Consider the following 25,305-nt stretch of genomic DNA (forward strand, 5'->3'; position numbering starts at 1 on the left):
TTAATGGTTATAATGGGAATTGTATTGAAAACTGTAATGGTCCCTGTGGGTCTCTACTGGTAATTTGTTGCCTTCTATTGTCTAGTGGATACCATTAAGGACCAATAATTGTAATGGTTTTAATGGTTAACAGCTGATGGTTTGTAATGGTAGTTGTAGTGGAAACCATTATGATTTATATTGTTTTTCTTTTTTCTTTTTTTTCTTTTTTCAAAATCCTGTTTGATTCAAGTGTGTCGAACATGAGTACAGCTAAAAGGTCTCACTTTCGAGCAAACATCACCGCGAAAGGCCGCGCAAAACAATTTCGTGCGATTGCAATTTTGCCAATCCAAGTAGTAGTGAGGGATTTTGGGAGGGAGAGAGACAAACTGTGAGAGTGAGAGAGTCAGGGAACATGACAAGGGGGTTGGTAGCGGGTGGGGGGGGGGTTGGGGGGGTGTAATTGCTAACATGTGTTCAAACCCACGATTCTGATTAGTTAACTACATGAAAGAGGAGCTGTGCTGATGTTAATTCTTTAACTGCTGCACTTTATTCTTCAGGCTCAGGAACAGATTTTACTGCAGCTTAGATGAACTTTCCATTGGGAAGAACTTCAGCACAAAAGGATGTGCATTTAAATTCGGTTTAGGAATAAAATAATCAGTGATGCTGTGGCGTGATGTGGTTGAGCACTTCCCAATAACGGCACATCACAAAGTGTTTTATAACACAAAAACAAATACAGAAAAAAGAGTGACTTTCCCGGGCAGAAACCTTACAGTTAGTACTTTACCTCTGACTGTTACAAAGCACTGACACTGGAGACTCCCTTCGAAAAAGCTTAAATAAATATCTTACAGAAAATATCACCATATCAACAATTACAATTTTTTTCCCCTGAATCTGTTTATATGGCGTCTGCTGTAAACGTTAATTGTGTTAGCTATTAATTAAAGTTATCGTTGTTACTATAGAAACAATAACGTATTAGAACGAGCCTTGCAGCTGCTGCAGAAAATTTATCAACACCTTCTGACCAATCAGAATCCAGAATTCAGTTGTTTTTTTTTTGTTTTTTAAAAATTATTTTAATATATAGTTTAGTTGATTCAATTGCAAAACAAGTGATACAGGGGGTAATGAACACAAATCTGTCTGCTTAACAGTATTTTATTGATACATTCTTGTGATCTTGGTGGATTTTCTTTTTTTCTTTTAAAGACGAGCCTTCAAACCAATAACCTCTTTATTTAATAATAATAATAATAAGTACAAATCTGGGAACGTTGAATGTTACTCAAGACCATTAGGCATGATGAGAGGTAAAGGTTAACTGGATGAATGCTGTAGACAAAAGATTTTGTCATATTTGATGTAGTGCAAGATGAATGGAGCCAGATACATCATGAAAACAGGACTTACAAGCCATCATGGAGCAGTTTTCTCCAATGTATTGTAAAAAGTTAGGATAATTTTAACTAGTAGAGAGAGTTTTATAATGTGATGCTGATGCTCGCTCTGCCACAGTGATCTTTAGGGAAACTCAGTCCACTGCAAAAGCAATAAAATGAACAAAGCAACAGCACAAGCCTTCATCATAAAGTTTATGTGCTGTGGAGATTGGCAGCAGTTTATAACCAAGATGAGAAAATCAGGCATAGAGCTTTTGCAGTTTTTGCAGCACTTGATGATGTGCAATTACATGATGAAAAAAAAAAAGATAAGAAAAAAACTCCACATGAATCCAATCTAACCAGTCACATGGTTGTGTATCAGATATACGTCCTATTATTATACGTCCAACTGGAAATGGACGCAAAAAAAAAACCCCTACAACGTGAATACAGCCTAAATGAAACCCCAAATAACTTATTGCAAAAGTATATGATGATGTTGTTGGCTTACTGTTACTGTTTAAAGTTTTAACCTGAATAAATATAAGAACAATAATAATACAATAGAATAAAATATAGCCATTTTCTACAATAATATTATCTACATGACAAAACGTGCGGTTTGTATTTGAGAATTTGAAGTGATCAAATGGTCTTTTGTGTGAAAAAAAGTGAAAAAAAGTCTTTTTCGAGCATGTTGAGACATCAGCTACTTTTCTGAATCTTCAGCCATCTCTGCAGCCAATGTTCATCATCTCAGTGTGTTATCAGTTGCTTTTGGACCATCGTCATCATCGTTTATGTGTAACTGTCCTTTCGCAATGCTGTGCGGTCTGTAAGGCCGTTCTGTAGGTCAGGGATCTTGTACTGGATGCTGGTCCCCATGTTGCTCAGCAAAGATCCCGAATAACACCAACAACACAGGCATGACTGAGTAAGAATGGAGAAAAAGTTAATAAAATACTGTATGTCTGCCAATCTCCTTCCTTTTCCCCATATAATAAAGAGCCTCAGACTCGAACTTGTGTAGTTATTAATCACAGACACAATCAAATCTCATACTACTATCATGCTAGATATGAAGAAGTGAAAGACAAAATACCAGATAACAAATAAAGGTGATGGACTGATGGAGAGGGAGAAGTGAATGAGTGAGAGTAAGTGATAAAAGTAGTATCTGTACCTTAAAGCAGCTTTTGAACTTCTTGCTGACGAGATAGAGTATGATGGGATTGATGCAGGAGTTTATAGTCGCCAGGTTTATGCTGAAGTAATCAAGCACCAGCAAGAAACTAGAAGACACACAGAAACATTACAGTTACACCCGGACTTATATAATATAAATAATGTGCTTATCACAATGTTACCAGTCCCAGATTAAAAATGTGTCTCAATGGAACTTTTATATTTGTGGCTTTGACATGGGAAGAGGGAAATATAATTGTTGCTAAGCAACTGGCCAATACTGAAGCAGACAATAGACCTGCTGCCCAGGTAGCAAACTGGCAAACTGATGTCAACCATTCCAACATTCAACATTGGCCCCCCAGAGCCACTAGAATTTCAGCCATCTTTAAATCCACCTTGCTAATATTGCCCCAATTCCATTTTGCCAACGTTGGGCCATTAGAGCCAACAGAACTTCAGTTATCTTTTAAATCCACCTTACACACATTGACCCAATTTCATTTTGTCCAATGGGCCAACATTGGGCCATCAGAACCACTAGAATTTCAGCCATCTTTAAATACACCTTGCTAATATTGACCCAATTCCATTGGGCCACCGTTGGGCCATCAGAGCCAATAGAATTTCAGTTATTTTAAATCCACCTTGCCAATATTGGCCCAATGTCATTTTGTCCAAGGGGCCAACGTTGGGCCACCAGAGCCAACAGAACTTCAATTATCTTTTAAATCCACCTTACCAACGTTGGGCTAGCGTTTGGCGAGGTTGTTATAAAACGTGCTCCTTAGTCAATGTTGGCACAACGTTATATAGAAAAATAGATGTCAGGCCATGTCAGTTTGTTACCGAGGTAATAATGGAGGCTAGCAGTTTTGCTAGTTAGCACATAGCTGGTAAGTCTTTTAAGACAATGTAAAGCTACAGTGAGAGTGGAAATAAAGAAATCTACTGGGAATATCAACAGATGTGTTAAGGAGGGGAGGAAAAAACTACAATTATAAAACCTCCCTGGTTTCTTCCAATACTGAGAAACGTCACCCTTACAGAAAAACTAAACTGTGCTTGGAAAACTAACCATAAATATAAGAAAGGTTACAAATTGTGAAGTAAAGTAATCTGGATTTAGCACATGCTTATGTTTCTTACTTGAGCAGATCACAGCGCTGGGCATCGTGCTGAAAGTAAACCATTTTCTTCAGGATGCGACTCAGGTGAAGAGGAAACCAGCACAGAGCGAAGATTAGCACCAGAGAGAATACAGCCTTCGCTACCTCACGTCGCTGACAACAAACACACACACATACAGAATCACATTCATTCACCATGTACATTAGTTTTAGAAATGTCTCTGAATTGTTTAGTTAAAAAAGACCCCACATTCAGCGCAACCACATCAATGAAAAATACAGCAGCTAGTGTACATAAAGTAAAGTGTACTCTCATTTCAATTTACAAGGCTTCTCTAAATCATCATCCAGTACCTCACTATCTTGTATCTAAAATTAAACAATGAATCTATTTTTAGGCATTTAAACATAAAAGATTCAACGAATCATCTCCAAATGACTCACTCACCTGTTTGAGGTGCTCACTGAGTGCAATTCTCAGACTTCCTTTCCTGTAATTCAGCATCTCGCAGGTCATCAGAGTGTAGAAGACAGCTGTACATGCTAACGGCACACAGAAGTAAAACCCAAACAACCACCAGTCCTTCGCGTCTCTGTAAAACTACACACAGATTAATTGGACTATTTAATAGTCCTTTTTTTTTTTTTTTTTTTTTTTTTTTTTAGTAATCTCTCAAAACATCTGAGGAAAATGTTGATGTTTACAGTAGATTTGGTTTGTTTTTACTGTTACTGTACCTTTACATTGTCTGTAAAAAGACTTAACAGGTAAGCACTAGCTAGCAAAAGAATTAGCCTATACAGAAGCTATAATATATGATAAGCTTTAAAGTTGCCTAGCCACAGTGTTTTCTTTACTTTCACTTTTACCTTCAGAAATGTAAAAGTTACATTTAAACACAGTATTAATCTGTGACTGAAACATGCTAATAATACACACACTTGTATATTTGAGTATAGCCTCTGTATTTTACAGTGTCCAGGCATGATGTTATAATAGAGTTTAGCTTAGAGCTAGTGAGAGTGTTTAGTGTGTGTGTGTGTGTGTGTGTGTGTGTGTGTGTATACTTACAGTCATAAACTGTGATTCTGGCTTGAGCATGCAGGTCTGTACAGTCACATTGTTGTGGTCAAAGCTGACCATGTTAAAGCCCACAGCTTCAGGAACAGCCAAAAGAATGGACAACACCCAGATACACATGATCTCTACTGCCGTCGAAGCCGGGATTCCCACACCTTGCACACGGCTCCACGAGGCCACAGCACGATACCTAAACACACCATACATCATTTCAAAAAATGATTAACTACTAATTATTAATTACATTCACACTTCAAATCCCTGCTTGAAAAAAAACCCAATAGAAACCCTCACAGAATTTGTAATGGTTTTAATGGTTATAATGGGAATTGTACTGGTTTCAGTGGAAACTGTAATGGTCCCTGAGTGTCTCTACTGGTAATTTGTTGCCGTCTATTGGTAGCATATTATGTCTTGTGGACACCAATAAGGACTAATAATGGTAATGGTTTTAATGGTTAGCTGATGGTTTGTAATGGTATTTGTAGTGGAAACCATTACAACTTTGTGATAGTTCCTATTGTTCTTTTCAGCAGGGGTGTTTACAGTCTTCCACGTGCGAATGTGTGTGTCCTACCTGTCCACACTGAGGGCACACAGGTTGAATACTGTTATCCCAACTGAAGCCTTTTGTAGGAAGGGAAAGAGCTTACACAGGAAGAGTCCGAACACCGTATCATTAAACGGCCACCTCATCGCCAGCAACTACACCAAATCCGGAAACACACAAAGCACACATTAAGGATGTCATCCGTGTTTCAGAGTTAGCATACACTAACACCAGAAATGCACAGTACTCAAACGGTAACACACATTGTTTTCATGTTCCATAACACACATGAGCAAACACTGGACAGATACCATTTAAGGAGAACTTCCTGTCCTGTGGTGTGTGTGTGTTGAGTGGTACATCAATAGAAGATCCAAAATAAGCATGTCAGAGTGACCTAGCACCGAGACAGCTTGACACACACACACACACACACACACTATCAGTACTTGTGAGTGATGGTGAAGAAGCCCAGGCAGTGATAGATAATGATGTAATTTACCGGAACAGTTCTGAAATCCGGATGACTCTGCATTGTAGAGAGTCTCTTGAGGATTGCGTGTGTTTAAAGAGAGAGTGTGTGTGTGTGTGTGTGTGTGTGTGTGTGTGTGTGTGTGTGTGTGTATTCAAAGCTACTTTTTCTGTGTTTTGGCTGTACAGGCTGTGGAAACTGGGAGTAAAAATATCTACTGGACTGGAGATTTAACATCACTGTCATTGTCCTGAAGGTCGACGTGTCAAGGTCTAATCCTTTCAACCTTTGAAACTAGTCATAAAATATCAGACACACTATACCATTACAAACCGAATCTCATGTGTTTCATGACACACTAGACTCTCTGATTCATTGTGATTTATTCGTGATTCACTGGGGTGCTATTAACCAGAGACCAATTTCAATGCTATAAAAATGATGTTGTGGATGTTTCAGGTCTAATATGGCCAAACAACATCTAAAATAAGAGAAATGTATAATTAGAGGACCTGACGCAACATTAAGTGCACTTTTCCTGCGAACGATTCAAACAAATATCTCTTTATGACAGATGACACCCTTATTGATATTATTATGCAGTGTCCGTGTATTAGCTGTAGTAATAGTGGTAGAAACGGGGTAATATTGGGAGTAATTGGGTAGTAGTGGGAATATAATCATAGTAGGGTTGCTTTGCTTCAGATCTGCCAAATACATAGATGTAATAATAGTCATAAATCCTGAAACAAAGAGATACCAAAAGGTGAGGGTGTTTACTGCCACCACTCCATGGGTCATCGTCATTTGATCCATGGTCCAAACAGCAAGCACTTTTTGAGGAGAATCCAATGATCTAATAAATTGTACATTTTACCTTTTAGGCATTTGGCAGATGCCCTTATTCAGAGCAACTTACAATTATATCTCATTTATACAGCTGAGCAGGTGTGGGTTAAGGGACCATCAGTGGTAGCTTGGCAGCATTGGGATTTGAACTCATGACCTGTCAATCCATAGTCTATCATTTTAACCTCTGGTCTACCACTGATCTATCTCTGGTCTACAACTGCCCTCAAAAGCCCAGCTTGTTTCTGCCTAGTTTCGAACTGGGGACCTTTCACGTGATAACCACAACACTATATTTGTTCATTTTATCTCAAGGAACCCCGAAGCCCACAACTAAGGAGTTGCATTTACATTAGAGTTGATGTAGAACACAATGCCAATATCTGTATATATATCTGTATTCAGACTTAATCCAAAAATGGGTGTGTCCTTTCTACCAGCCCAGAGAAAGAATGCAAAACACTGCAAAAAAAAAAATCCCAGAAAATCCAGCACTGTCTGCATCGTGTGTGAATTCTGGCTCTGACACTTCCTCAACCTCAGCTCCATCACTCCAGTTCATAATTGTGAGCAGGATTGGTTTATATTGTATATCGGAAAATACGAACCAACTTGAATGGATGAATGAATGAATAAAATCTGCAAATGCATCGTGCAGTACCATACTTTAAGGTTAATGGACATGGTCTTCATATCTGATAGCTTACTTGGGTGACATTTTTTTGTTTGTTTGTTTTTAGCAGATGATCTTATCTAGAGTGATTTACAAAATGTGCAACAACAATACAAAGAATTTGGAGAACCTGCTCCATAACATGAAAGACTGGTGTGTGCTGGTGCTAGAGTGGTTTAATTGGTATAAACAAAATAATATTTTATGCCCAAACTATTTAAAGTAACAAATATTGTTGATCCGTGCAGTTTTGTCATGACTACACTACCTTATAGATGTGGATGGGGATGTCAATGGCAATGTAGATGAGGTCTCCCAGTGCCAGGCTGGCAATGAGGGCATTGGGGCCATTTCTCATGTTCTTGTGGAGGCATATGATCCTTAACAGCGTGGCATTACCCACTACGCCCACCACAAAGATCACACAAGACAGCACGGTGTTCACGTACTTAAACGCGACTTTCATAGACGTCCTGCGCAAACATGCTGGCGGGAGAGGAAGAGGCCGAGCGCTCACTGATCTGTTCTCAGAAACGAGGGATGACGACGAGTATGAGGAGGCGAGAGTGGCAGGTTTAGGTTCGGGGCTCACACCCTCACTTGGGGTCAGAGGTGAGAGGGTGGCATGAAGGCCAGGAAGCAGGATGGCAACTGGGTCACTAGAGAACAGGAAGTCCTCTGAGTAGTTTGATTGGCAGTGGCCATGTCTCATCAGTGCGCAGGATATGGTTGCTATTAGCACCGTGACCCAGGGCATCGTGGGGATGGCACGCTTTAATGAAGGCCAGAGGGGTGGTTTGTTTGTTTTTTTCCTGAAATTTGACTAAGGGAGAAAGAGAACATGAAGATGTTAGAATGTCAATAGTAATATCACTTTCTATTTTTTATATTCTATTTTAGAATTGAATTTGTAAAAGTATTTCAGTTCTAAGCTTAAATTAATTGTAAATCAGTTTACTGCTCAGTTCTGCTCAGGAAATAACAGGAATGTTGGAGAAGTTAGTGAGATAGAGATGGAGAGATCTAGAGAGATGTGGAGATGAAATCTGTCAGCTGAATAAGTAAACAGTTATGTTTTAAGATTTTGTTGGAAAAAAAGAGATAAAGGAAAAGACATGGAAAACAAACAGAAGACATATACTGTATATACACTACCAGTCAAAAGTTTAGACACTTTAGACTCATTCTTTATTATTATTTTTTCCCACACATTTTAGAATAATAATAAAGTCATCAAAACTCTCGAGTAACACAAATGGAACTATGGGAATTATGTTGTGATAAAAAATTCAAAACAAATCAAAATAATTTAATATATTTTTTTTTATAATATTATTTAATATATTCAAAGTAGACACCCTTTTTACCTAGAATTTTCCAGAAATGTATTCTTGGCATTTTCTCAACCGATTTCTTGAGGAATTTCCCTGAGATGCTTTTTAAACAGTATTAAAGGAGTTTACACCTACGCTGGACTCTTATCAGCTGCTTTTCTGAATATTTCGCGCCGAGTCGTCCGTTTAAAAAACATTTTTTGTAAATAAAATGTTAGTTTTCTAATGAAAGAAACAAATATGTCGGCATGATTATATTTTTGTCTACAACACCGATTTCACACATTTAATCATACACCTTCAGATCAAAAGCTTTTTAAGATCATGAGAAACATTTCAGTCAAGTGTCCACAAACTTTTGACCGATAGTGTTTATATGTGTATCACATTATTTAAGACTAGAATCCAGTAGTTATAACAAAACGTCCACAATTACAAATGACGGAAAATGTTCTGATTATATTTTAATGTCCCGTCAGCTACTTGTCTCTATGACTAACAGTTGTTGAGTGTTCAGGAAGGAAGTAAAGACCATTTTACAGATACTGAAAAGTGTATTTTAGTGTTGTTTATCACTATCAGGATCATACTGTAACATTGTACAGCCCCAATACAGAGTAAGCACAAAGACGAAAACAAGTACAGTGTGTTCCAAAAGCTTGTCTGATTTTAATTTTAAAACTGGACATTCTTAAATCAAAGAAAGTAAATGTTCAATATCTTTATATAAGAATATTCAAGATGAAAGATTCTGCACTATTTCTAGGTCACTGTTCAATTTAAAACGGGTATCACAATTTTGTGATATTCCCCAAATGAACTCCTTTGTACAAAAAATCTGATCCCTTCCACTGAACAACATGTTCAGACTTAACAATCTAAGGATCATCATTTTTTACACAAACTAGTGGAGTCCATACCAGCTCACGTATAACTTGTAATGGGAAAAAATATATAATTAAATTACAAAAGAGCATTCTTGTTAGTAATTTCAGAGTTTTGCACCCTACAGTACAGGATTTATAATAATAAATATATTTCACTCACCTTGTGGAAATGTCTAGGATCTATTGACTTTCCAGAATTAAAAATATCCTTTAAGATTCTGGTAGAGTGTGTGGAGTGTTGAGAAGTGTGTGTCTTGCATTTGAGCATGCAGAAGTGCGTGCGTGCGTGTGTGTGCGTGTGTGTGCGTGTGTGTGTGTACGGGGCTGTTTTGACAGCTGGGGCAAGACAGAAGTTGAACTCCTTTTATAATTCTTCTCTCTCTCTCTCTCTCTCTCTCTCTCTCTATCTATCTATCTATCCCTCTATCTGTGAGGTGTGGCTTTCCTGGCGTCAGTTCTTATTTCACATTTAACTTACTGGACCCCCCACTAACAACCCCAAAGAACATTTTACACACACACACATGCACATACACACACAGAGGCATACACTCTAATATAACCTAACAAATCTCTCCACGACCACGACGCTCAGCCTGTTAAATGCTAACTGGAAACTGTTTAAAGCCCATTTCAATTGACTTTTCTTTTCAACTCAAGCACTTCAGTACAACCACATATAATGTGTGACATTTAATGTCCCGTGCGGCACCAAACCTATAGCGACAATGACACACACACACACACACACACACACACACACACCACAACATCAAAACTAGATTCAAATGAATTCATTAGCTGACACACTACAACCTAGTAATGATTAAAACAAAGAATCTGCATTATTTTATCTCTCAAACTTCAGACAACGTGCTATGAACTATTAACTGAACTTGACTTTCAGATTTTTATGGTAGTAGTGGTGGTAGTAGTAATAGTAGTAGTAGTAGTAGTAGTAGTAGTAGTAGCATTGGTAGTAGTGGTGGTAGAGGTATGTGTAGTAGTAGTAGAATTAGAAACATTGGTAGTAGTGGTAGTAGTAGTAGTAGTAGTAGTAGTAGACTTGACTTTCAGATTTTTATTCCTCTAAAAACATAGTTCAGCTACAGTATTTGATCATATTTACTTATATATACTATTTATTTATCCAACTGGTCAATAGTGATGTGTCGTTTGTGAATGAGTCGAGTCTTTGAGTTGGCTTTTTCAGGTCAACAGTGGACGATGACTCACATGTCTGTTTGTAGGATGATGACGATAATGATGATTCTAGAAGTAGTAGTAGTAGTGGTAGTAGTGGTATTAGTGGTAGAAGTAGTAGTGGTAGAAGTAGAAGAAGTAATAGTAGTAGTGGTAGTAGTAGTGGTAGTACTACTAGTAGAAGTAGAAGTAGAAGAAGTAATAGTAGTAGTAGTAGTAGAAGAAGAAGTAGAAGTACAAAAAGTAGTAGTAGTAGTAGTAGTGGTAGTAGAAGTAGAAGTAGTAGTAGTAGTAGTAAAAGTAGAAGCAATAGTAGTAGTAGTGGTGGTAGTAGAAGTAGAAAAAGTAGTAGTAGTAGTAGTAGTAGTGATGGTAGAAGTAGAAGAAGTAGTAGTAATAGTAGTAGTAGTAAAAGTAGAAGAAGTAGTAGTAGTAGTAGTAGTAGAAGTAGAAGTAGTAGTAGTAGTAGAAGAAGAAGTAGAAGTAGAAGAAGAAGAAGTAGCATTGGTAGTAGTAGTAGTAGTAGAAGTAGAAAAAGTAATAGTAGTAGTAGTAGAATTAGTAGGCTAGTAATAGTCGTGGTAGAAGTAGTAGTGGTGGTAGTAGTAGTAGTTGTAGTAGTAGTAGCATTGGTAGTAGTGATGGTAGGGTATGTGTAGTAGTAGTAGTAGTAATAGTAGTAGTAGTACTGGTAGTAGTGGTGGTAGTGGTAGTAGTAGTAGTAGTAGTAGTAGTAGCATTGGTAGTAGTGGTGGTAGTAGTAATAGTAGTAGTAGTAGTAGTAGTAGTAGTAGTAGAAACATTGGTAGTAGTGGTGGTAGTAGTAGTAGTAGTAGTAGTAGTAGTAGTAGCATTGGTAGTAGTGGTAGTAGTAGTATTGTAGACAAGACAAATAGGTCATGTAATCTTCCACTGGATATCAGTCACTATTGTTTATTTATGATAATCATCATTCGACTCTTTGAGTCGACTCTTTCAGGCGAAAGGTGGGAGTTGGCTTGTATGCTGAAGCGCCCTTTATATATATATTTATTTATTTTAATTGTAGAAAATCATGTAACACTCTACAGCTTGTAAATCTAATTCACGTATTATGTGGCAACACAATGTATTTTTTTCCTTTTTAACATGAATTTGTTTTGGACCACACACACACACACACACACACACATGCACACATTTGTTTGATGCCTTCATGCCTTCATGCCTTCATTAGAACATCATGTTTGATGTTCATTGTAGATGAACATGAATGGATGGATGAATGGATGGATGGATGGATGGATGAATGGATGGATGGATGGATGGGTGGATGGATGGACAAAATACCTAGATAAAAAGATATTTTTTTAATCTTTTTTTTCAACCACTGAAATTTCCCAACGAACGAATCACGCCCAAGTTTCTTTCAGAGCAGATCGAAGGTCACCCTGTGCCGAGAGGCAAACCTGTGGAAGCAATTAGTGTCACGACCTTGTGAACTCTGACCCCACCGTGAATGCCACTACCTCAAGCCTAACTCACATGATCTCTTCTTTTGGCCAGATGAGCTTATACATAACCATTATCCTGATTAATTACAGCAGCACAGCAAAGCTGATCACATATTCATCTCTTCAGACTGGTTCCACCAATAACGCACAGAAAGAGGACAGGAAAGCCACTTACTTTACTTTTACAGGAGGAAACAGAGACACATGCTTTATTACCTTATACTCAGTGCAGTTCTCGTTTCTGCTTCCACTTTGTTGTAAACACAATCTGCTGCTGAAGAGCCTCAGTGTGTGTGTGTGTGTGTGTGTGTGTGTGTGTGTGTGTGTGTGTGTGTATGTGTGTGTGTAGTAGAAGGCCTAGAGTAGGCTGAAAGACAGATGTTCAAATTAGCCAAATGTAGGATGTGACTCCTTATACTTTCCACTCGGAAGCAAGTTTCTTTTTTTTTCCTGCACCTGCGTCATAATGAACTTATACAGAATAATAAAAAAAAACACATTTATTTCAAGATACGTTGAAAAGATGATTTGAGCTTGCAAAGCAATATATGCTCAAAAGTACTAAGAGAATGAGAAATAATGCATACAATAATACAAATAAGAAGAATGATAAGAATAAGAAGAACAAGGAGCATAATAATAGCCGGAGAAGCTTTATTTGTGTGACATTTTAATTCATTTCATGCATCTAATGTGCTTACAAGTTTTAAATACAAAAGCTAGTCAAATAAAATAAAAAAGTAACACGTGAATTTAATTCACAAAGGTTACTAAAAACAGAAGTTAATAATAAAATATTAATAGTAAAATAAAAATGACAATATGTGTTACATATGAATAATGTAATAATGTAAATAACACATTAAAGATGCAAGATGATAATAATCAATGCATAGTACATGCTTAATAATAAGCAATTAAATACATTTCAGTAAAGTAATTAAAATAGAAATACATCAAAATAAAATGTAAATATAGATAACAAATAAAATGATGAAAGGTGATAAAATTGAACATAGGCAAAAATAGGAATCATAAGAATAGTTTGTTAAAGTGTGTCTTAAGAGGCTTCTTAAAATCATGTGACCAAAAATAATAATACATTTCGTAAGCATTCATTCTGTATGCTCTTTTATAGACAAGTGAAACGCTCACACACTTATACATGTGAAATACTTGCATACGCACTGAAGCACTTTTACATAAATATGAGAAACAAGTGTGTAAATGTTTAAAAGGACACTGAGACATGGACATGTAAATAAAAAATGTATAAGGACAGGCTACTGAAGTGTTTGGGACTCTGTTGTGCTGTCCAGATCAACCAAAACGCTTTGTGATTCAAGTGTAAAACTTACACATTTATGAATTTTTTTTAACATATACGCGTTTCACATGTGTGTGTGTGACTGTTTATCCTGCAAGAAGTTCATATGACAAAGAATGAGCAGGAGAGAGAGAGACAGAGAGCGCTAGAAAGAAAGAGAGAGGCAGAAAGACAGTTGTAGATGGAGCGAGTGTTTGAGGAAATGAAGAGGAAGATGGACACGGAGATAGAAAAGATAAAGCAGGAGTTGGAGGTAGAGAGAGATAGTAAGGAAAAGATAAAAAGGCAAGCCAGGAAAACTCAAGAGAAAGGATCTTGGAGAAACAAGTTGACGAAATTAAGGGAAACGCTCCTTCTACATCAAAAGCAGACGTGGAGGATGCCAAGGCAGGTGTTTCCAGAGAGATTGATGGGAATGTGCATGTGGCTAAGACAGAAAGAAAGACTCGTTGTGGAGGACAACCAAGAAAAAAACAAGGATTAGAAAAGACATGACGCTAGAGAAAATGAGTGTAGTCACTCCAGTAATGCTCTATTACAACTTAACCAAAGTGGGCGCGGCCAATGAAATGGGGTCAGTACCGAAAATTAAGAGGGATGTTATGACTTTCTTTGCGTGGATCTGGAAAAGACTGCGCTGTTTTGGATCAGCACTAGTATTGGCATATGTTTTTTTTTTGATAGCATATAAGTAGACGAATTTACTCTTTCACCCCTTCTAACCACAAGGGGCAGAGCTTAACACTTGCGCATCCTTTTTTCAGCTATGTCTCAAAGTGACAGTGACGTAGTATTTGCACGAGCCATGAGTAATTATGAATGACTTGTAATTATCTCACTTATTTGTTTGAATTTCTACTTGTGTTGTTTGCTCCATTTTCCTTTCTTGATTGTGCTCACCTGTTTTGTGTTTCCCCAAGTAGTTCCCTAATTAAGTTCTGTGTTTTCCCTCCATGGTTGTGGAGCATTAAGTTTGTGTATATTTGGTATGGTTTCCAGTATGCTATGGTATGGTATTTCTTTCCTTTGCCTTGCCTTGCTTATCCTTAGTCTAGTTCCTTGTTTTAGTGTTTCCAGTTTTAGCGATTTAGTGGTTCCAGCTTTCCAGTCTTTGTCGGGGGGTTTTTTCTCTCTAGTTGTGCTATCTTTTAATAAAAAAGATTCTGCACTTGCATCCGACTCTCTGGATTCCATATCAGGGTTCCTTTTTGATTCTGGTTCCTCTCAAAGTTTCTACCTCATGTCATCTGCAGGAGATTTTCGTCGCCACTGCCGTCTCGGGCTTGCTTGTTAACTATCTAAACCTACATCTGGATTTCTGTTTTGTGGCCATTTTCATTGTTGAACGCACTATATAAATAAAATGTCACTTCATTTCATTTCATTTAACGTGGGTTTTTCCTAACAGGGTTCATGCTTTATTGTAATTAAAACAATATACACTCGGATTGTACCCTCTCTTAAATTATGCTTTGCAAAATCCCTGGCTCCACTGGATATATTTAACCATTATTACATTATTATTATTATTATTTTTACATCTTATAAAGTCTATTTGTCAATGATCTTATATATTTCAATTGCGTCATTAGTGTTATAGTACTACAGTCATCTTTATACATCTCATAATGAAGTCATTATGTAACCTGCTTAATTTGGCACTACATGTGAACCTTGTTAGCCTTAAAAACACGTTGCCACAAGGAGACCTAATTTGTTTTTTACTTAGATCCTTTATACACCACCAGTGGTTGGAAACGTGTTTTTCTTGATAGGATACTGCACATTTAATACCACTCTGTTGTGGCTTCTGTTACAGTTGCTGAAGGCTGGTTAATAGATGTAACTGTAGCTGTTTCCTTTCACACAAGTGCTCTGGTCACATAAATCTGCCTCAGATGAACTCTTTGTTCTGTGGCCAGTGTAAGTTAGCTCAGGCATGCCTTGGCATAAACTAGTTTTTATGGCTTTCCCATTTCAGATTTTTCTTTGATAAGAGAGAACATTTCAGCGCACACACACACACACACACACACACACACACACACACACAAATGATATGAGTCAATACATATACCCAAGGAATCCACTAAGAAAATGAAGCTCTGTTAAGTGGTAAACTTCCACCCAGTTCTTTCCATACAAAAATTGTTGGTTGGAAAGAGCTGAGAGTCTGGCTATAATAACAAGCACTGCTTCTCCTCAATCTCAAGAGAAGCACATTTGAATCATTTGGATAGGAATTGTCAAACCAAGCCAGCTGGACTGCACTGGACAAGCAGTGGGTTCTCTGGGAGATCTTCTGGGGTCAGTGGAGGAGAGTTAACATCACATCTGACCTTCCTGAGAGGTCAAAACGTTCTCTCACAGTAGAGATTTATTTCATGAATGTTATTTACAAAATAAAGAATATTTACATGAATATTTTGTCTATTGGCACTGACAGAACATGTTAGGTCCAAGTAGATATTATTTACTGTTTTTACTTACCTATCAGATAAGCTAATAATTAGTATAAGAACTCAATCAATATAATATAATATAACTTGTGATGGTTTGGGATGTCCAACTCTGTAAATAAAAATTTAAATATCAGACCATCTAACTATTCTTTACAGACCTCTAGGGTTCTCCAAGCCTGACTTTAGAAACCACTGATGTAATGTGTCAGCTAATTTGTTCAGCATAGACTAGTGCAGTCCCTATTCGGTTCTTGTCAGATTTGAAGTGCTGCATCAGAGAAATAGACTATACTATATCTGTAAAAAAGCAGATAAAAACCGTATCTTTTGATAAGGCTCAGCAACAAAGCCAGCTACTGTTTAAAAATGTATATTTATTTACAACATGGCTCCAAACAGTCACCTGTATAATATATTTTATGGTGTAGATTATAGAAAAGTGTTTTTTTTCCTCATACTGTGGGCCGCAAGGGGGCGCCACTGAGCTAGCATAAAAAGGTCAGTGTGTATCACAATTTAGATGGTAGGTTGTAATAATAATGAGTTAATTTATCTATAAATTCTGTTTATCTGAAATCTAAAAATGTTTTACGTCTCACAAATTAAGCAAAATTATTAATGTATATAAATGGCATCTTAAATAATGACACTGACCTGCCTATTAGTCAACATTAAAATGATATTCACACACACACACACACACACACACACACACACACACACACACACTACCGGTCAAAAGTTTGTGGACACTCGACTGAAATGTTTCTCACGATCTTAAATACCTTTTGATCTGAGGGTGTGTGATTAAATGTTTGAAATCGGTGTTGTAGACAAAAAAAAAATCGTGTCAACGTATTCATTGATGATAAGAGTCCAGCGTCGGTGTGAACTCCTTTAATACAGTTTAAAATCATCTCAGGGAAATTAGTGAGAAAATGCCAGGAATACACTTCTGGAAATTCTAGGCAAAAAGTGCGTCTACTTTGAAGATGATAAAATATTAAATTATTTCGATTTATTTTTTATTTTTTTTTTAGTTCCATTTGTGTTACTCCAGAGTTTTGATGACTTTATCATTATTCTAAAACGTGGGAAAATAAAAATAAAAAATGAGTGTGTATAAACTTTTGACCGGTAGTGTGTATATATATAAATGATGAAATCTGACCTGAATAATTAAAATGGAGCTCGTACCGCTTAGACCTCGAAGCGCTTGGCGCATGCGCACATGTTGTTATGACGACGTGTTCTCCACGCTTGTAACAAAAAAAAAAACAGGAACGCTAAAATAGCAAGCTACAACAAAATAAAACTTTGAAACTTTTTTAAAAAAATACTTTTATGTCAACAGAGCATCGGAGAGAACTATAGAACATCATGTTACGTGTTTGAAAAAGAAGACTACAAATACATTTTTATTTCTAGGAAATAACTTTTTGACATGGCATGAGGTTTTGCCCCCTGTCTAGTTAATAATGTCATCATTTATCTGATCTGTGGAAAAAACTTGGCCGCTCGTGGAACTAGAACTCATATCGGAATGGCTTCAGCAGTGTTTCCCCGTCAGAAACCACGATTTCTCCCTGATATCAATGAGAAGAGCTCTGTCAAAGCCAGGTACTGCAACACACCACTGATACAATCACTGGGGCAGGAAGACTAGTTAGAAGACTAGTTAGAAGACTAGTTATGAAACTGTTGTTGTTATACTACTGGTTAGATGACTTTAATAGTTCAAAGACTGGCTAGAAGACTACTTATAGGACTGCTATAGGCCTAGTTATGGTTATAGTTATAGAGAATACTGTTATAGAAATCAGACTGGTTAGAAGAATAGTTTTGAGTCTGTTATAATTGTAAGACTGGTTAGAAGGGTAGTTAGAGGACTGTTATAGCTATAAGAATATATAGGTTATATGACAAGTTACAAGACTGTTTATAAAACTACTTATAAGAATGTTATAATTATAAGGCTGAACAGAAGACTACTTGTAAAAAAAAGTTATAGATATGAGACTGATGAGAATACTAGTTATAAGACTAGTTAAAACACAGTTATAGTTAGAAGACAGGTGAGAAGTCTAGTTATAAGAAAGTTATAGTTATAAGAAAGTTATAGTTATAAGACTGAATAGAAGACTAGTTATAAGACTGTTATAGTTATAAGACTGAATAGAAGACTAGTTATAAGACTGTTATAGTTATAAGACTGAATAGAAGACTAGTTATAAGACTGTCATGGTTAGGTCTGGCCTCCACTTGAAGAAGTCTTTGTCTTCTTCCATTTCCGTCCTGCTTAATGCGTGAAACACAAAGTGACTATATCATTACACTGAAATTATTGTCTATATGTTGTTGCATAGTTTATGTGCTTTATTTGATTTGACTAGCCTGCATGGAAAAGAAATGAAAAAACCAAACCGAGGCTCTGCTGAGAGGGAGAGGATCCAAACCACCACGATGAATGCGGATGAAATAGCGCAGTGAGTGTTTAGTTGTTTAACAGGGACCATGGACAGTTAGTGAAGGTCCTACTGTTCCCACATTTCATCTGTAGTCCCTCAGCTAATGTAAAGTAATAGATATACAAAAGTAAAACAAAGCTTTAGATAAACATCCAGCACACAACTTGTTGCGTGTTATTATTTGTCCAGTAGATGACGCTGTGGGCCAAGTCAACAGACTCAAAACACTATTTCACATGGCAACGCATGTTAAATAAATAAAAAATTGTAGTCAGGAACCTATTTCATAACATTTGCTGAATAGTTTTATTTTAATTATATTAGTAATTTTATTATTATTATTAAGCACTAATGTGTGCTGTTATATTTATTTGTTTGTTGGAACAAGTAGAAATCAGACTTACACATAGTTTAATAGGAATCCTATGTCTCTCACTGGTAACATCACATCCTTTGGTATGAACTAATATCTGAACATACTGTATTTATAAATGTTTTGGAAAACGTAGTTACTCACCTGTGTGATCTACGGAATCCATATGGAAGGTCATATTTTTGGTTAAGAAAAATGATTATTGTATGTAACATTTGGGATTGTTTATATTTCTTGTCTTTTTATCCATCTTCCAGATTCCGATACAGTCTGCACCAGAATCTTTGCGTGTCCATGCTGCAGGAGGGATTTCATGGCTCCTTTAAAAAGTTTTCCTCTCTGCTGCAGCGCTGGAAGGACGAGCGTCTAGCCGCGGGTCCTGACAGCGAGTTGTGGCTGCAACGTTCTCTGGAGGAGCAACCAGACAAACTGGAGATGCTGAGAGAGCACCTGACCCGCGCTGAGGCTGCACAAAGAGCTGGTGATGCTACAGATAGGGACATTACGTTTAACTCTAACGTGATAGGAATTCAAATGCAAATGTTTCTTTTTTCATTCTTATTCTCTAGATCAGTTTGTGGAGGTGTATGAGAGTCATTTGGCCTTGGCGAAGTTTTTCTCAGGGCCAGAGGACATGTGGCTGCGTCATCACTTTTATAAGCTCGGCCTCAAAGCTGCCCGCAAAGTCAAGACGGACTCCAGCAGGAGGGAGGCTGAGGCCAGTGCACACCTCGCCCACCTGTATTTAGAGCGAGGTAACACAAACGTGCACTGGAGTTGTTAGTGTTAGTGCAGCTTGAGTCAATTTACTGAACTTTGCTCAAATTTGCTTGTCATGTTACTGAGTCCGGAAAACGAAAAGTTTTAGCTTTACCTCTGATGCTAATTAAAACGCTCTGGCACTGAAAACTCCTTCCGTAAACGTTAAATAAACTTCTCATTACAGTAAACTTCATCATATCGACAATGACACCTTTTTATTTAAAATAAACAACACATTTTTTAGAATTTGTTTATAATTAGACTTACTTTATGTGGAGTGTCTGCCAAACAGGTCCCTAAGAATGAGCTGTTGCTTATAGAAGCGATAACGATTATGATTATGATTATGATTATCACGAGCAATAATATAAACCTGTGAACTATTGTCAGAACTGCTGTTATAGAAATATTAATCAACACCTCCTGTGGTATAATAATACTGTAAAATACAACACAATTTGATTGATGTATTGAATAGAGATGTATTTCTGTGAAATCGTGCCTGTGTGTGTGTGTATTGCTGTGTGTTACAGGAGACTTGGAACTGGCACAGGAGTACTTTGAGATGTTTCATCACCTGGCAGTGGGACAGTCGTGGCAGGACGAGAGTGGGCACACACACCTGTCTCGTGCGTGTGAAAGTCTCTGCAGGGTTTACACACTGCTGGCACAGAGGCAGCTGCAGTGTGGGGAATACCGAGCAGCCATTCAGCTCCTCAACCAGGCTTATGAGATGGCTAAAGAAGGTAAACACACACACACACACACACACACACACACACACACATACACATACACACACACACACACATATTAGTCATGTGCCAGTATTTCATTAAACAATATACCCAGATATATTTTGGTTACAGTGACAGCATCAACACAAACCTAATGGTAGATAATAATAATAATAATAATAATAATAATAATAATAATAATAACAATAACAATAACAATAATAATAATAATAACAATAATAATAATAATAATAATAACAATAATAATAATAATAATAATTAAAGCTGCAAGCGAGATCATGTAGAAAGTTTTGTACTGATATGAAAAAAGAGCTGCAGAGATATAGCCTTGCCTATACATAACAAGTTTGATGCTGATATGTAAATGCATTCCAGAGATTTATACTTAGGAACCCGTATTTTGCCTTTGCAGGCACATTGCAGGAGAACGGTTTTCAATATCAAAAATCCATCTGATAAATTCTGTGCAGACACGTCTTAAGATGATACGATCCAAATGTGATGTTTTTGGGTGTAATTTGTAGGAGGAGTAGCGGAGACACCAACTAGATTCAAGCATTTACGACACGTACTCACCACCTCTAGGTGGCGTTGTCATGTGATTGGTTGCGTAACCTCAGGTCATAGTCTTGAAGACACATACCAAGTTTCATGGCAATGCGTAAAGTCGTTAATGAGACACAGTGTCACTTCCTGATTGGCAATTTCATCGCCACATTTGTTGGCTTGTTACAAGCAAACGGTTTCGAAAATTCCAAAATTCCATTTGATAACCTTTGTGCGGATTGGTCTGAAGATGTTATTAGTCAAATTTGGTGTAATTTGGACAAAATTTTAGGAGGAGTGGTGGAAAAAATGCCAGATGGCCAAAAATTTAATTAGGTAGAAATTGGTGTCATAGGGTCCAATGAACTCCAAGGAATCTAGTGACAAATGGCATTGAAATTTTGGCCACATGATAAAAAATTTATGGACGTAAACGTACTTTGAAATTTGGCCAAACTTTGACCTGTTGGTGTCTCTAGAGCTTTGGGAGCTTGAAGAAGAAGAAGGAGGAGGAGAAGAAGAAGCAGAAACTGTGAAATTGCGGAATGAAGTATGCACTTTTTCTAATCTTTCCTGTTCTGTCTCTTCATCCCTTCATTCCTTTAGCGGGTGATAAGACACTGGAGGGCGAAGCAGTGTACAGAGTCGGACTGGCCTATCAGAGCATGGGCAATCAAACAACTGCTAAACAGGTTAGTGACCTCATACATACACTAACACACACTAACACACACTCGCGCATACACTCACACATGCTCAAATTGTTTTGTTTTGTCAGTTCCTGAACATGTTCATGGAGATCTCCACAGCACTGGGAGACATGGAGAGCCTAGGCAAAGCCTATAAGGCCATTGCTAAATCTCTGGAGAGGTGCACGCCCACCCACACCCACACATACACACACACATTGGTTTTGTTTCTTTTAAAAACAAATAAAAAATGTATTATTGTTATGGTAAAGCATTCTGTAAGGAGACATCATTAAAGATTTATGGAAGGAGTCTCCAGTGTCAGTGCTTTGTAACAGTAAGACAGTTTCCTTGTAACATGACAAGCTGCATTTTTTTGGCTAATTAACTTCAAGAGAGTGAAAAAAAAGAGAGGAACGAAAGCAAGAACTAACTTGTGGATGTTCCACAACATTAAACTTAACTATAAATTGTTAAAAGGGAAACAATGTACTGTTTTTTAATTTCTTTAAATTTAAAAAATGAATTGTTAGCAAACTGCTGTGGCATAAAAGGAATAAAACACATCACAATATGCCGATATTGGAAAGTAATCAAATTTGAGTTGGCAGCACTAGCTGCTTTGTGTCTGGCCGCATCATAGCACCCCACTGTTAATGATTTTTCTATAACAGCACGACTCAAAGCATTTTATTCCTTACATAATGTCTCTGTGTGATATTTGATGTTTGTGGTTGTGTGTGTCTTGTAGTGAGGGCAAAATAAGTGACGCCATCGAGCATCTACAGAAATATCTCGAGGTTTGTCAGGAGAACAATCAGCATGAAAATCTACAGGACGCTTACATGTGCCTGGGGTCCATACACATCTCTAGAGTAAGAAAGAGCACCTGTGTGTTTATGTGAAAGAGAGAGAGAAGATGTGGTTTGTCTCTAGGTTGTTTTCTCTCCTAATTTTTGCATTATTATTATTATTATTATTTGCGTATAGGCTCAGTATGAACGAGGCTGTGAGTATTTTACACAGGCCTTTGAGATGGCATGCAGCCTCGACTCGAATCCATGCATTGAGAAAGCTCAGCTGTGTGTGGGCATCGCCCGAGCTCATTCCATGCTGAGAGCGTACACTAGCCACTTGCAGATCAACAAGCCACCAAACATCTCTACACTCATCTCCTGGAAAGAAACACAAGAGGATAAGTTCCATGAGACATTGTGTGAGTTTGCTGGATCCACACATTGCAGTTAGACTTATGAGAACTGGTCTTAAAAGGTGCTGATGTGAACATGCTGGAACTGGTGCCTTATCTAGAATCATTCAACATGTTTTTTCACTGCAATTACCGCACTGCATGGCAAAGTCCCACTGACGATCAAGAATCTCATTGACTAGCAAAGACCTCAGAGGCTACCAAAGACCCCACTGAGTACCAAAGACCTCATAGGCTACCAAAGACCACACTGAGTTCCAAACATCCAGTGGGCTATCAAAGACCCCACTGAGTACCAAAGACCCCACTGAGTACCATAGACCCTACTGCGTACCAAAGACCCCACTGCTTACCAAAGACCCCACTGCGTACTAAAGGCCCCACAGGCTACCAAAGACCCCAATGGCTACCGAAGTTCCCATCGGCTATCAAAGACCCCATAGGCTACCAAAGACCGCATTGGCTTCCAAAGACCCCATAGGCTACCAAAGACCCCAGTGAGTACCAAAGACCCTATAGGCTACGAAAGTCCCTACAAGGTATCAAAGACCACATAGGCTCCCAAAGACCCCACAGGCTACCAAAGACCGCATAGGCTATCAAACACCCCACAGAGTACCGAAGACCCCACTGAGTACCAAAGACTCCACTGAACATTAAAGTCCCCACTGAGTACCAGAGACCCCATCTGGCTAAAATGAATTAAAGTCTTGAGTTGCCTAAAAGCCCTACAGCCAAAAATTCCTTTAGCTCCAAGGTTAATAAGAAATATCTTGATAGATACACACATTTATTTTAAAATTGTGGTTGTTCTCTGTACATGTCTCTATTAAAAACTAGCTTGACCTTGCCTTTCTTATTCTTTTTCCACAGAAGAAATAATGAAATAAAAAGATGATGAGTGGAGAGAAGAAAACCCAGACCTCTAGCTTTTTCTTTCTTTCTTTTGTATTTCTTTTCTTTTGTTTTATTTCATCCCTAACAATACTGAAATCTCAATCATTAGATGAATATAAAGCATTAAATTCACCTTTCAGGAAGCTGATGCGTATATCCTGATCACTTAGTCTTAGATATCTCTCTCATTTTGAGTTGTCTAATTAGAGAGAAAGAAAGAGTGGATTGATTTATTCCCAGTATTTTAGCAAAAATTTATCATATTCCACTAGAAACGCTATTGAGTGTGCACTTCACATTCTTTTTGTATTTTAATGTGAGTACTATCACACTAAAATGGATTACAACGCACCATATTTCTATTTCTTGTTCTATTCAGTACCTGTGATTCACTTATCATAACAATTAGCAATATTTATGGAAGTAGACACACAAACCCCCTTTCGTGTCTGTGAACCATCCTGATAGTGTCAAAATGATGACTGTAATATTGTTGTAAAAACTATTTTACATGTTTGTTGGAGAAACCGAATCGACCACATAAAGTTTCACGTTGGAAAAAATAATTTTAGTAGACAGCCTAATTCTATTATTTGATACAATGTCTTCTTTGATAAAATGTTTTTTTTTTTATTGCAATTATGTAATTGACCAATAGGGGGCAAAATTGCATAAAAAACATGTATTACGCTATGGTGCATTGACCAGGAAATTGTAAATCACAATAAATAAATAAATAAATAAATAAAAATCTGTTTGAGGGAGTAATTAGGTTGATATGAGAGGATGCGGAAATAATGACCACATAAGAAATAAACTACTGAAAACAAAACAAGACAGCAGCAGGAACATTCGTGTGGAGTGAAGCATGAAATTGAATTGCGTGAGAAATGCAGAGGTTATGAAATATTCCACGCAGACATGAAGAAACGATTATGCCGCATTCATGTGCTTTCTGAGTTAGTTATACAAAACATACAAATAAAAAGGTGACGTAAAAATAGTCATAAAAGCATTTAACACAATTCCTTGTCCGCACGAGGCATTTCATCTATGTACAACCTTCACTTAAATGATTTTTATTGTATATCACAATAATAGCCTATGTTTACCATTTTTAGACAGTATGCCGTTTTGACCATTTATTTCCTTTCCTTTGCTTTCTTTTTTTTTGATAACCTAGACAAAATTATTCAAAGCCCCATTATTAGTAGCATTTGCACACCATCCATGTAAGCACCACTTCAATTCCAACCAAGTCAATTTAGGTCATTTAGGTATAAACTTAGGAATAAATTTATAAACGCACGGTGGCTTAGTGGTTAGCACGTCCGCCTCACAACCTCAGGGTTGGGGGTTCCCGATACTGCCACTCCGCCGCTGCCCTGTGTGTGTGGAGTCTGTATGTTCTCTCAGAGCTGCGAGGGTTTCCTCCCGGTACTCCGGTTTCCTCCCCCAGTCCAAAGACATGCATAGTAGGCTGATTGGCATGTCCAAAGTGTCCGTAGTGTATGAATGGGTGTGTGAATGTGTATGTAATTGTGCCCTGTGATGGATATGCACCCCGTCCAGGGTAT

General features: G+C 37.5%; 2 protein-coding genes and 1 long non-coding RNA gene across 5 annotated transcripts; 1 reads left to right on the top strand and 2 right to left on the bottom strand.

The window, feature by feature from the left end:
• Positions 1 to 2,141: 2,141 nt before the first annotated feature.
• ednrab (endothelin receptor type Ab) lies at positions 2,142 to 7,851 on the bottom strand. Its single transcript, XM_053644201.1, has 7 exons — positions 7,588 to 7,851; positions 5,353 to 5,480; positions 4,767 to 4,965; positions 4,143 to 4,295; positions 3,714 to 3,847; positions 2,563 to 2,671; positions 2,142 to 2,309 (listed from the first exon to the last, which is right to left on the bottom strand). The coding sequence occupies exons 1-7, from the start codon at positions 7,783 to 7,785 to the stop codon at positions 2,178 to 2,180; spliced, it is 1,053 nt and encodes a 350-aa protein (XP_053500176.1). The 5' UTR covers positions 7,786 to 7,851; the 3' UTR covers positions 2,142 to 2,177.
• Positions 7,852 to 8,005: 154 nt separating this feature from the next.
• Positions 8,006 to 10,244, bottom strand: LOC128619776 (uncharacterized). Its single transcript, XR_008388003.1, has 2 exons — positions 9,701 to 10,244; positions 8,006 to 8,142 (listed from the first exon to the last, which is right to left on the bottom strand). It is a non-coding gene; the product is annotated as an uncharacterized LOC128619776 (long non-coding RNA).
• Positions 10,245 to 16,833: 6,589 nt separating this feature from the next.
• ttc29 (tetratricopeptide repeat domain 29) lies at positions 16,834 to 24,448 on the top strand. Of its 3 annotated transcripts, none has more exons than XR_008388022.1 (10): positions 16,834 to 17,645; positions 18,419 to 18,511; positions 19,124 to 19,347; positions 19,436 to 19,621; positions 20,162 to 20,374; positions 21,539 to 21,624; positions 21,711 to 21,802; positions 22,373 to 22,496; positions 22,612 to 23,328; positions 23,705 to 24,448. XR_008388022.1 is itself a non-coding variant. In XM_053644393.1 (10 exons), coding segments are annotated over exons 1-10 (1,323 nt in total). In that variant the 5' UTR covers positions 16,834 to 17,568; the 3' UTR covers positions 23,707 to 24,448. The 3 variants fall into 3 exon arrangements, 2 of the variants coding, with proteins under 2 accessions (XP_053500368.1, XP_053500367.1); XM_053644393.1 differs by having other exon boundaries at positions 22,612 to 22,837; XM_053644392.1 differs by lacking the exon at positions 23,705 to 24,448 and having other exon boundaries at positions 22,612 to 23,677.
• The last annotated feature ends 857 nt before the right edge of the window (positions 24,449 to 25,305 follow it).

The sequence above is a fragment of the Ictalurus furcatus genome, chromosome 15 (genome assembly GCF_023375685.1).
Source record: "Ictalurus furcatus strain D&B chromosome 15, Billie_1.0, whole genome shotgun sequence".
Lineage (NCBI taxonomy): Eukaryota > Metazoa > Chordata > Actinopteri > Siluriformes > Ictaluridae > Ictalurus > Ictalurus furcatus.